This window comes from Eucyclogobius newberryi, unplaced genomic scaffold (genome assembly GCF_026437365.1).
Source record: "Eucyclogobius newberryi isolate DKJ021-1_F unplaced genomic scaffold, fEucNew1.0.hap1 SCAF_3, whole genome shotgun sequence".
Lineage (NCBI taxonomy): Eukaryota > Metazoa > Chordata > Actinopteri > Gobiiformes > Gobiidae > Eucyclogobius > Eucyclogobius newberryi.
In genome coordinates, this window is record NW_027315945.1 from 13,002,494 (window position 1) to 13,016,124 (window position 13,631).

The 13,631-nt window shown below is 38.2% G+C and overlaps 1 protein-coding gene across 1 annotated transcript in view; it reads left to right on the plus strand.

Moving 5' to 3' along the window:
• myom3 (myomesin 3) overlaps positions 1-13,631 on the plus strand; it is a 51,647-nt gene that overhangs the window by 12,215 nt on the left and 25,801 nt on the right. Inside the window, exons 4-12 of the mRNA XM_072460265.1 lie at positions 2,434-2,581; positions 2,649-2,806; positions 3,780-3,872; positions 4,181-4,269; positions 5,878-5,922; positions 8,865-8,993; positions 9,082-9,243; positions 10,873-11,014; positions 11,625-11,824. Coding sequence (XP_072316366.1) covers positions 2,434-2,581; positions 2,649-2,806; positions 3,780-3,872; positions 4,181-4,269; positions 5,878-5,922; positions 8,865-8,993; positions 9,082-9,243; positions 10,873-11,014; positions 11,625-11,824 — 1,166 coding nt within the window. The remainder of the gene's footprint in view (positions 1-2,433; positions 2,582-2,648; positions 2,807-3,779; positions 3,873-4,180; positions 4,270-5,877; positions 5,923-8,864; positions 8,994-9,081; positions 9,244-10,872; positions 11,015-11,624; positions 11,825-13,631) is intronic.

Consider the following 13,631-nt stretch of genomic DNA (forward strand, 5'->3'; position numbering starts at 1 on the left):
TTATTTAAATCAGAACAGCGTATGATTTTGTACATATTTTGAGATGCTTGTTTTGAAATGAATGCTGTCACAAGAATATTTACTATTGTCTTATCTTTTTTTGAACTTAAGGGCATTCATTGTGTAATGCAGGGTTCATAATCACAACAATTCTTATCATGTGACATTTTAATCGAAACTAGTTCAGTGGTTATTTAGTTTTAGCCAAGTTATTGTCTATGAAATGTTGACAAAATCATTTAAATTGTATTGTAATGGACCTTTTTGCACATGGTCATGATTGTGTTATTACACCTCATAGAATTTGTAGTTAGCTCAATGGAGATACTGATTACTAAACTTAGCCTTCATTGGTTTAAAGTAATAAACTGCTGGGTCACAACAGGTAAATACATGTATTGGATATTTTGCACATTTTGACAATATCATAACGTTTTGGTGTTCAATCCCGTGTTCTATAAGGACCAGACTTGAATGTTGTATTGTAAATAGTATTTTTGTATTGTTTACATTCATATTATACTGTAAATTATTATATACCGGTACTATAATATCTAGTTTCCACTCGTCCTTATTCATTTTTGTAGTTACATTTATGACAAACTTATCCTTACATATTCCATAGCTTTACTCCTCATTAATAGCTTTTTATTTATTTTGAATCAACATAAAATAATATAAGAGAGACACTTTGTACTTTGACATTACAATCGGGCAAATGAACCAAGTTTGAAATAGAAATATGTTGCAAGTCGTATCAAAATACATCAAATTTTCACTGGTGTATTTATATTGAAATGTTTTAGGTGTTTTGCATGTGATTAAATAATTAGCGTCTCAGAGTGTCAATCACAGCGCGCCGCTAGAAGCTTCATACCCTCTGGTAATGTGAGGGATGAAGAAACAAGCCACAATCACAATTTGTGCTTTTTTTTTAACACTGCGTAAAGATGAAGAATATTACAGCCGGTACAAGGGAGAAGATAACAAGAATGTCGATTTACTTACTGTAATAAAGTCGGCATACACTGTTTTACTGGTTATATAAAGTATTTCACGAGGCCCGTCTCTATGAAGCTCATTTTTATTAAACACTTTAATACGCCGAGATTCTGGTGTGCAGCTGGAGCACATTAGCCGTGAGAAGCTGTCAGCAAGAAGTCCCGACTTTGCCCTACTTCTGCGTGCTGTCTTTGCAGATGATGTGGAAAAATAACAACTGTTTGCTTCTCAGAGTATCAAACCCGGCTGGTATCTCCATGACAACCAACACGACTAAAAGGAAAGGCAAAGATGTCACCCACCCAGCGACAGAGGAGCACTTTCAACTGTCTGCACTCAAAGGCTCCGCGGGGGTATGGAGATTCATGTGATTCAGAGCCAGGGTGCACTGATGTGAATCAAAACTGGCACCCGGGTTTGATGTTCTGCTCCGAAAAGGCCAGGTTCACAAACTGGGAGCAAATGTGAGGAGGGTGCTCATGAGGAGTGGCACACGGGTCCACGGAGCACGGAAATATCAACGTGAAATGGGTTTATTTTTCAGAACTGCTGCTGTTACGGCAACTTGAATCAAACCTTTGTCTGAACGTCCGTCACCCATTCCTGTCCACATCCACACTACAAAATGAAACAGTAAAAATGGTTATGCCCGGTGGTGGAGTGGTTAAAGTAGCAGCACACATGCCAGGCTCCACCTGCGGCTGCCATTACATGCTAGCTGTCCTGTCTGATAAAACCTACGGGCCAAAAGGTTAACACTATATTTCTGCAATCAGGATGCTTTTTCTAGTGCCTATACATATGCCATCTTTGTTCTGAGACTGAAGAGATGACCAACTGGACAAATATTGAAATTGTGATTTAATCATTTGATTAAATCCCTTATCTTTAGAGGATTTGTCTGTTAGAGAGCCAAACTAGAGCGTTGCAGACTTCAAGAAGTCTCCTAAATATTTGCCTTTGTGGTTAGCCATTTTCAGCTATTTCCTTTTTAGCTATTTCAAAGATACATTATAAAAGGTTCATTATGTAGCTGCCACTTTTCTACATAATGTTAGCGCTTTGCTTGGAATGTTACACTTTCATCTCTATCTTGCATTTATTCAACTGCATGTGTTTGTGTAACTTAATTGAGCCCGTAAAAAGTGTAATAAAATTAACTTGTGATGCACACAATATGCTGAAAGAGGTGAAAGTGACAGCAGTGACAAACCTCAAACAAAATGTTATTTCAGATTACGTTTCAGCAATTAGTAATCCGTCATCTGATCATTTCTTTCTTTCTTTGGACCACAGAGTACACTTTTAGATATACTCTTTAGATAGAAACGTTGAATGCCATTTTGTGGAACAGCAGGCAAACCAATAACATCTCCATGTAGACAAGCAGGTGGCAGAAAAGTGACATAGTGCACCTTTAAACACTTGTAGGGACATCATGATGGATATGGCTCAAGATGAATATCGCAGAATAAAATGGACTTTGTTTGGGAACGAGGCTGAGAAGATGGAGCAAGATGTCACGAGGACCCAGCACGTCCTGCGCTCTCGACTGGACAGAATAGCACTTCGAAATCGGGTCTGTATCAAACATTTCGTTGTCAATTTATTTTCACTTCGGGCTGCTAATAACATGTTGTTTTCAGGGTGAAGAGAAGGTCGCAGCACACAAAAGTTATCTGGAAGCTCTGAGTAGGAAAGCCCCTGATTTCACCATCCCCCTGCGCTCTCACTCTGTCTGGGAGGGCATGAGGGCCGTGTTCACATGCACTGTACAAGGCTGCCCTCCTCCTAAGATTACATGGTCAGATTTATTTATTATGTGTTATATTATAGTTCATATTTTAAATCATCCAAATTTAGAAAAATGTCTATCTGAAGAATATGACAGTCATGGTATGAAACAGATTTCTGTGAGACTTTTACAATGTGTTGTGCTCCATAATGTTAAAGTTCCAATTTGATTTGATTGATTTATGTTAATAACACATCAGATTTATTTTACAAGCTTCAGTTCAGACACTTTGAACAGGAGTAGAAAGATGATGGACTACTTTCAACTCTATTTTGGCGCCATCTGTTGGTAAAAGTAGTCAGATTATTACTTTCTGCAGTGCTCAATTTGGGTCAGTGAGTTGTTTTGAATCTTTTAACTTGTCATAAAACATTTTAATCTTAATAGAAAAGAACACCTGCAAACTCCCCAATTACAATACAACAATACAAGACATGTATTACTGTTGATGCTTTTGGTTTGAACTTGCAGCAGGAAGGTCTGAAAGCTGTAAGTCATGTGGAACCAAGACAAGCATGTTTACCGTGTGCTTAATGTGGAGATAAACACAACCCAGCTCTGAGTGGAATACATGACGCATATCAATATACAATGACCCGTGTTAATCCGAGCTCTGTGCCGCTCTACTGACCTTGATACATGACTCTGTGTGACAGAGGCAGATAAAAAAAAAAGCGTGGGCTCAGTATTCATGAAGCTGAGCGAAGAAAACATATTCTGGATTCCTGAGGTTTCAACAGCCTAATTGGGACCCATCCAGCCCAGCGAGCAGCCTAAACTGCCCCCAAACAATGCCCAGCACAACACAGACTGCCTGATCAAAACCTCACAGCCACACAGCTCATTCAGCTCAGCTAATATTTACCCGACATGTGCATAAATGATGAGGAGGCAGGCAAAGGGAGTCTCCAGTGCACGTCTCCCTATGTACCTATATTATTCACAAAACTCCTTCAGATGTATTTTTTACTTCCAACCTCAGGTTTAAGGACGGGGTTCCACTGAGATGTCCTCATCATCCATGGAATTACACCCCGAAGCAGAAATATGGCATATGCACCCTGGAAATCAGAAGGTAAGTCAATAATATAACACAGTTGTGATTTAAGTTTGACCACACTACTTAAAATGAATATTATAAAAATGCCTGGGTTATGCGCAGCATAAGTTCAAATGTAGGTCTTGAACTTGGAAAATAAATAGCTATATTACAATTTAATGATGGATAAGATTTTAGAAATTATATATAGGTGGTTTGGTCAGTATAATGGCCTATAAGTAACTGTGACTGCGATGTCCCCCAGGCAACGTGTAAATAGTGCTTATGTTGATGTATATGCAGACTGCTTTATCCAACTCATAAATCCTACATGTCCTCCCAAGGTGCTCCCCTGCTGATGCTGGCAAGTATAAAGTGGTAGCCAAGAGTGCCCTGGGCCAAGCTACGACTTTTGCAACACTTGTAGTCAACTGTGAGTCTTTCCCTTTTCTCTTCACCTTGTGATAAAACAAAAGTTCACCAAGAAAACCCAGGTTCACTAAAGTCTTCTGTTCACATGAAGGAAAATGTCCTTTTCAGCGACAGTAGTTAAGATTGCAAAATATATATATATATCACTACTAGGGATGTCAAGATTATTCGGTCAACCAATAATGGTAATTATTCAGGTTACAATATAACTAAGAACCAAAAGATAATAATCGTGACAATTTCACAAGCAAAATTATGTCTTTTTAGTTCAATATATAGTCCAAGAAATATACCTACATTTAACTTTAATCTGGCTGTTTTGGTCAAATTTAACTTTATTTTGTCTTTCAGAAAGTCACATTTGAGGAATAGCAACATGTCAGACAACAGGAATTAAATAACATTGATGATTTGCCTGTTGTTTAGTCACAGTCTCAATATTCACGATTAATCATTAAATCATGATGTTTTTTCTCACAATAGTTGTAACACTAACATTTGATATCGTGACAAACCTAATTGGTACACGTCATACATTTTAAACACAGCATTGTAGCGACAATTTCACACTGACCACACTGATGTCACGGATTCAGATTGACATGCTCTTTATCAGCCTTTTGTGTTTGCTTATTCTTTTACCCAGCTGTCAGGAAGTGGGTGTAATTATTACGTGGACTTTCAGTGTGTCTACATTTCAATATAAATATCATTAAAATGTTTTGAAGCGCGCTCAGATTTTATTAGCAGAATCCATATCTGTAATAATAACAAAGCCTGCAGCCAGTAACATGCAGCTGCTTCTGTGTAGGATGAAAAAACTTAAATCTGGGCACCTCTCCGATGCAGAGATCTATTTCCATTAATGTACTTTATTAAGTCATTTTTTATGCTTGATATAATCGTTTGAGTCCAGCAGACGGTTGCGCCTCCAGGGTGCTGACTCTGTTCTGCGGAATCTGAGAGAAAATCTATGAACTATCCTCCAAACTCGGCTGTGTAGAAATAAAACGTTTTCTTTCCAAAGCTCTCCAACCCCTGTCCCTGTGCTCATTTATGTATCTTGAAAAGGACTAAATAAAGCATCATTGTAGTGCAAGCAATAGACATTAAAAAGATAGAATTAGATTTATCTTGAAATTACCTGCAACAACTTTTTATATTTGTTTGTGCCTTCTGAACATTATAGGTTTTACTCTGTTTTATATTACCTTTCCCTGAAGATAACAATGAAATAGATTTGTTTTCACAAATAAAACACCACAATTGTGCATTCAGTAAAGACTAAAATGCTGCAATTATGTTTAAATTTCCTTGGTATAAAAGTAAACTTGGCTTTAGTCAATTCCAATGCGACATATTACGACATTTCAAGGTTTGCACTTCCCATCCAAACTTTGAACACTCCTTTCTGTTGTTTTAAATAGCTCCAAGTGAATATTTAATGTGACCTTGATAAAAGAGGCATCGCATCACATGTCATTTATCCTCCGTTTTTGCCCCTTTCTCTTTCAATCCTTCACAACCTCATCCTGCATCCTGGCTCCCATCTCTGACCTCCTCGTCCGGTTCACCACAATCTGTCACGCTCTGCTGCTCCACCATCCAGCATATCACGGTGCTACCTCGGGTTCGGAGCGCTCGCAGACCTCCGGTAAGTTACACGCGGGCCCCTAATGAGAAGTGTCCCCTTTAATCTACCTCGCCAAGCCTTTGAAGTGCAACCCTCCTCCAGCGAATTACGAAGGGCTGCACGCTTTGAAGCCTGCCGCGTCGTTATCTGGCGGCCGGACACATAGAACCACATACGGATGGACTGGGCCGGTGCGAGGTTTAGACAGTGTTTGTTTGTTGTGGCTCTTCATGTCTGCGTGCGCTTGACTGTGGCCGTAAGGGTTTAGGTAAGACTTTAGGTAAGACTTGGAGAATGGTGGTCGGCGGGGGAGAGAGACTTGGCATCCAATTGAGCGGAAAAGACACCTCATGTATTTTTCATTCCTGAGACGGTTTGGCTTCAAGCTTTGGAGCGTTTTCCTCTCTGTTTCAGCCTGACTCGTGTGGAAGATATTGGCGTGTTCTCCGTTTGGGCACAGGATCTGTATATCTTTCACATCTCCTGTCCATTGTTGTTGTTATAATATTATAAATGGAAGGGAAAAAATGATTCATGATGCGTGATGCGACGTGAGATCCAAAATTTGATGGCAGTTGCTGTTGTTTTATATTAATTATAATTTATTTAATTCATGTACTAGTAATGTGTGGTGTCTATTTGTAGTCCAACCTAAAGTAATACGTAAGGTGGGCGATTATGGTAAATAATGTAAGGCTTCTGTGCCAAGACTATTGACTTTGTTTAATTTAGCATTTTGCAAAGCTTTTGGCAAGTAGCTTTACCAGTACAGTACAACATATTTTCCTTATTATTGCTGAATTAAAATTACACATTGAGAATTGTTAAAGTGCTGTAGAAATTGTACAGATTATATTAAAAACAAATACAGAATCCTGATAACCGTTTACATTTTAGCAAACCATTTTTTTGTAATGAATAAGATACAAAACTTATTTAAGATTTATTTTTGATGTTGTCATTGGTGTTGTCATAAAATAATTCTAAGGAAACAGTCGATACTCAATATCAACTTCACCTTCACTTATCACCTCAATGATAATACAACTTTTTTGACAGTGGACTGGAATTTTCTACAAAAAACATAAACATTTAAAAAATATATATTAGTTTGATGTCTAGTTTTGACAAAGACCTTACTATATTCAGGAAAGATCAGAATTTGTTTATGTGATTCTTTTTTGGATTTTTTTGTTTTTCGTTAAATGTGTTGTCTGCTTTAGACTTATCCTCAAAGCAGTGTGTTGTGAAACGTCCCAGGAGCTGTGGGCGACCCAGTGGGATGTAGCATGAGGATATTGTGTTTTTAATTGAATGATTGAGGAAGAAACAGTGCCCAGAGGAAAAGCACTCAGCCATGATTCCTGAAGAATCCTTTGTAACTGTGACAACAAAAACATAACATGTGTATCCAAACACCATCAGCATCCTCCTTCACAACACACTAATAAGCCAGAAGGGCTCACTGGTCATTTAAACGTTTGGTCATCACTGAGTGGACACAACGACCATCACCATTGCTTACGTTTCCTCAGTGGCAATTATTTTCAATGAAGCTTTATCGGCATTTAATAGCATCGGGGCCAGTTTGTTGAGAAGATGGGCTGAGGAATTGCCTGCTGCCATTTTTATGTTGCCTGGCTGTGATTGTCTGATATGGAGCAGAACATATTTTCACAAACAAATCACTTAATAAACAAAAGCGCAACAGTGTGGCTTCATCAGAATCAGCATCGTGCGGTGGGACCGGGGAGTGAAACATGTGACGATTGGGGCGTGCGTTCTGCTTTATTATGGCTATAAAACTGCAATAACATAACATCTGTGTGAGAAGAGCAATTGATGAGGTTCTTTAAATGGAAATATATCAGTCAAGCATCACAATAAATATGAATCTGTAATATGTCATGCAGCCAATACATTAAAATGACAAGTACAGTAGTTATGTTATCTCTCAGTATCCCCAACTAGTACATCAGAAGAATCACATTTTTGCGTTTTCAAAAAGCTTTGCCGATAATAGTATGTATTTTTACATTCTTTTTTCTAGGGAAATGTATTGTATCCTTGGAGTAGTAAATTGATACAATAGATTTTGCATTTGTAAGATACAATAAGTAACTCGATATTCAAAAGACATAACATAACATCTATTCAAAAACTTTTTGTAATTTTGTAAAATACCTTTTTGCTGGTGACAAGCTGGCCAATTGGAGTGCAAAAAAATAAGGCGTAACAAGGGTAAAAACTGTGCTTACGACATGGAACATCATCCCTTTGCCTAATTAGGAGTCTGTGGTTTCCCATCACTCCTTCCCTCAAGTGAGAAATGTGTGAAGGAAGAGCTTGTTACCGCGAGCTTAAAAAGAAAATGAGGAGCCGGTGTCACAAACAGACAGTCAGAACAAACCGAATAGAACACACTCTATCTGCTTCAACATATGTCCGAGATTTCAGCATATTTCTGATCTGACGGGGGAGGATTCTGCATACTGACAGCTGTTGTCCATGCAGTAGTAGAAGTATTTCTTTCGTTTCTTTTTTTAATTAAGATTATTTTTTTACATTTTCAACTTTATGAAGATAAAACTAATTAAAAAAACAAACAAAACAAGACCAGAGAGAGAATGACAGACATAAATCAAAAGGCATCCTTCAAATCAATCAAAACTAAAACACAAATTAACCCAATCAAAAGTTTGCTCACTTTGCCCACTGTCTGTCAAATTTGTCTATTTTCAAACTTAGTCCAAATGTGATTTTTTTTTCCATTTGTCGAATGTCCATTATAATGTCAGTCCAGTCCTTGATTGTCGGTGTGTTTTGCATCATCCATTTTTTTGTGATTGCCTTTTTCGCTGCAGCCAACTGAAATCCATTGGGATGGTGATGTCAGAAATTGTACAGCACTACATGTATTTCATCTTAATTTGTCGTTGCTTGCGTTTGCGCTGTATGTTTAGAACCAGATGTCCGGTTTGGCTGCACTTTTCCCCCGACCTGGGTGACTGAGGGAGAGCGGCTCACCCTAAAGTGCACCTTCTCTTGTCCCCTCCTGCCCTTCCAACAGGACGTCGCCTGGTTCCGAGATGGTACAAAATGAAAAAGATTGTATTCCGTTTCAAACATCTTGCAGGACAATTTATTATATTTCATTTCTTTATGCGTTTGGTTTTGTAGGGGTGCAGTTGGAGCCGTCCAAAACTGTGGACATGAAAACTGACAGCGACGGGGGCACCCTGACATTAGAGCCAATGCATAAAGAGCATGAAGGGGTCTACACTGTTCAACTCAGGACAAGGACTGGGACCAAGGAACACAGCGCTTTTGTCTATGTCAAAGGTGAGCACAACTAACCCTGTAAAATCAAAATGTATAATAGCATTCATTTATTTCAACAGAGAAAAATGTACAATGCCCAATACAACCTTGAAATGACTCAGTATATTAAGTTTAGATCATTTATTTAATATTTTTATTCAAGATTCCGTAACTGGTTTCAACAAATTCTTATTTTCTCCAACATGGTGAGAAAGTATGTCCCATTGTCCCATTGTTTTATTTCAAGCTAATTTATCAAAACGAGTCAGAAATGTCATGAAACAGATCCAATAATACAAAAAAATAATTCTAATCTGAACCAAAATGCACAAATCCAGATTATTAAACAATTTGAACCCATGATGTACAACAATGAAAGGCTGTGCGACATGATTTGACAAAAGTTGTTCACGTTAACCTCCTCACCTGACCTTTGATACAAACACATGTATTCTTGTTGTTGCTTTTTCAGTTTATCCAGACTGAATAAATGGTGTTTGCACTGAATCTTTCTGTAAAAACTCTGTTTGTGTTCGCCATATTTGGTTTGTCTTTTATTTCCTGTCAGCGCACTTCTCTGATTTATATGAGGAAATTGCGCCATCAATCAAGTAGTTCTGCAGTGGCGAGAGCTTGTTAACTTTGTTCACTGAGACCATATATTCTTCAGACTGCTATTTCCTGACGCTCGTTCTGTTCTGAATGCAAATAAGGCTGGAAAACTCCCACTTGACTCATCAACATCTGAAATGTGTCTGGACAGCTGTGAAACGACTATGACATCAATATCCTCTGACATCAAAGATGTATTATCCCTATAGACAGAATTATGCAGAACATAATGGATACTGCGTTCCCAACAGTTAGCAGTCAGCTCTTGTTATCATTTTTACATTACAATCATGGAGATGTGATTTATATAACATAAAAATAGGCAGATATTTCACACTGAATAACATACACTATCCAACTTGTTTCCATGTATGAGAAAAGGAATCCCCCCCAGAATGTTTGTTGTAACAGAACTTTGTGACAATTTTAAGATCGCTGCACGCTGTCTTCATCGCATTCGAAAGCATGTATCCATAGCAAACTTGTGTGGCATATCGAGTGGAGTAGCATATTTACTATTTAACTTAGCTGATAGACAAAACAGTAAAAGCTCCAACAGCGCCATTTGTTTCCATAATTCCCAATTAAAATGTTGTCCATCGGTTGAAGTTCTTTTACGTTGAGCATTGTCCCACAGTTGGAGACATTTACTTATTGTTTTAACTGTTAGTCATTTAGTTACACAAAAAAATATCCACTAAACAAAGCATGTCCCAAAAAAGGTGAGATCGTCCCAGCACCCCATAACCTTCAAGTTAAACAGTTTATGTTTAGTTAAAGGCCAAGCTGAATAGAACAGGCCTACAAATGCTGTGACCTTTGACCTACGGCTGAGAAACACACACAGGACCCGAGCTTTCCCAAACTACCAGTCACCTTGCACAGACCCGGTACTCCTGACTACTCCCAACTATCATAATTGCGTTGTAACTTATGATTTCAAATACATTTTTAGTCTCATTGTAGTTCCCTCATCAGCGAGATACCTTTTACCAGCTTTTACCAGTGGTTACAGCTCATGTCTTGTCTTTGTTGCAGATTCAGCAGCGTCAGTGTTTGGGGGTCCAGCCTCTCCTCTGGCCGTACAGGTATCAGATATCAATAAGGATTATGTCTTCCTCACCTGGCAACCGCCCAGTGCTGACGGAGGCTCCCCTGTGGAGGGCTACTATGTGGAGCGGTAAGCCATGCACATGTGCCGTATGTTTTATTTCCATGACACAACAGGTGCACTTGTGATCAGGCTGGTTGTAATGTATATTAGACTTGTGTTTTCATTCTCCTGTCAATGATCAGAAATATCTGTATGTGCTTTTATGTTGTTTGATGGGTTTGATACTGATGAGAATTCCATGAGCATGTTGATTATGGTGAAGCAGAAAAATGCCCAGATACCTCTCAGTTCCCTAGCAACCCTTTCACAAGTCCGGTCTTTCAGTCATTTTTGACTGCCACACTTTCCTGTTACTGCTCCCTCCTTTTAAGATGACAAAAATACTTGATTTGTCTTTTGTTCATTGGAAAATACTGTATATATTTTGTTATCTCTCAATGAAAATAATCAAGCAGCTGGGTAAGATTTAGTTTGACATCAAAAGCACTTGCGATGCGAATTCTGAGACAAGGCTAACAAATGTGACATACCACAAACATGTATTAAAAGTTAGAAATACACTGAAAACACAATATACAAAATATAGGAGGTTAGGAAGTTAACACACACTTGTCAATCTAAAACTAACCCAAATAATCACATGAACTACTTTAACTTTTGTCTCTCTTCTTCGCAGAAAGGAGCTCAGCGAGGAGCAGTGGACCTGTTGCAACGTGCACATCCAGAAAGTCTGCCACTACCCCGTGTTTGGGCTGAAGCCTGGCGCTTACTATCAGTTCAGAGTGTGTGCTGTAAACAAGGCTGGTGCTGGACGTCCTTCTAAAGCTACAGACCCCATCCTCACTGCAGACCCCCAAGAAGCCACCAGGAAAATGGGTAACTCCACAAAGAACGTTTTCGTCTAATTTCCTCTGTCTGTGCTCTCACCCTGGTGCATAACTCACCCTGACTGCCTCTGGTGCCGCTTTACATGCCCAAAGAGCTGAGCAGCAGACAGAAAACAGCTGCTGTGTGTTGATGGGGATCTAATTGTATTCTCGTCTCAGTCATAAACCTGATGGTACCAGAGCATTCTAATGGTGTGCAAAAGTTCAAGGGTTTGTTCGATGATATGGCCACAGAATAATTTATTTTTGATATGTTTAGGGCCAAAGGGCACTTGTTTTTATTCTGTCTTTGTGATACTTTTGGACACCTTTAAGTTAGCGTAACATGTTGTGTTGTCTTTCGTCAACATCCGAATACTTCTCTGTAACGAAGGAATTTTAAGCTCTGAAATAAGTATGTCACAATATCACGATTATACAATTATACAACACCATGACCAAACAATTTTCTTTCATTGGAGTTGTATTATATGTTACCATATCACCAGCTTTATGAAGTAAGCTTTCTGACTGATAAAGAAAAGTTAATGTGACACAAACAGCAAGATAAAAGTGCTTTTACAGCATGTAGGTTTACTTTTCTGGAGTACAGATTTAATTGAAATGACGGCAAATTTAGCTTTTATGTATAGAGTTTTAGAGTAAATTATGCATTTTTCCCCCACAAAGTGCTTTTAGGCAAGGCAAGGCAAGGCAAGTTTATTTGTAGAGCACATTTCATACACAAGGCAATTCAAAGTGCTTCACACAGCAGGAGAAATGCACTCAAATCACAAAGAAATTACAGAAACAGAAATACAATGAAATTAACTAAATTAAAAATTATCAATCCAACTGATTGTCTAAACTAATAAAATCACAAACAAAAGAGAAGAGTTTTTAAAAGCATAACTGTGTGACAATGATATGTGCGCTACACTCAGCCTTCATCTATTTCATCTTCATCTAAACTAAAATAAATCTAGTCCCAACTTTTAAGAAAGTGCATCATTATGTCTCACATTGGGATGAGAGTGGCCCTGTTTCATGTTTAATTTTTTCCCCTTTTTGCTTTTTAAATTAACAGGAACAAAACAAGACACATGGCATAGAGTGTACATATATACATACACAAATGGGCCATAACATCCTTAATATGAAGACTGGCATATCGGTCCCAGTTTGTAAATTTTCAAATTTCAAATTTTCTCTTTAATCTCAGTTTGTGTCATCTATTTTTTGATGATAGTCACAGATGTTTGTTCTAACGGTATTAAACGTGTGGCATCCAAACATATCTATCTTTCATAGACAGATAGATGGATAGATAGATAGGTAGGTATTGTTTCCATTATCCATATGGTTTTAATTCTGAAGTCATGTGGGATGCGAATGGAGTACAGTTTGCAATGCTTTGTTAATATCAGTCCAATGTTAATGAACAATAAAACAGTCCAAAAACACAAGAAAATATCTACATTTCCCCAGCAACTAAACATGGTGTCACACGGTTCCATGTCTGCATTCATGTGATCGGTCAAAGGGTTTCAGAAAGCTAGTTAGACGGATTTAATTTAAATACATACTTCCTCCTTTCAGAGTTTAAAAATCAGGTACCCCAGCTTTAAGACTATATTGTGGCCTAAATAATGATTCTCCACAGTGGTGGCATCTGTTGCCACTGCTGCCATTCAATTAAATGAATTATGGTGAAATGCCAACCTTTTATAATACCACCAGTTAACCAACTGAACACTGTCGCCCCAGACCATTTTAGCTGAACTTGTGTTTATCTCAATAGAATATGGTTGAAGGTA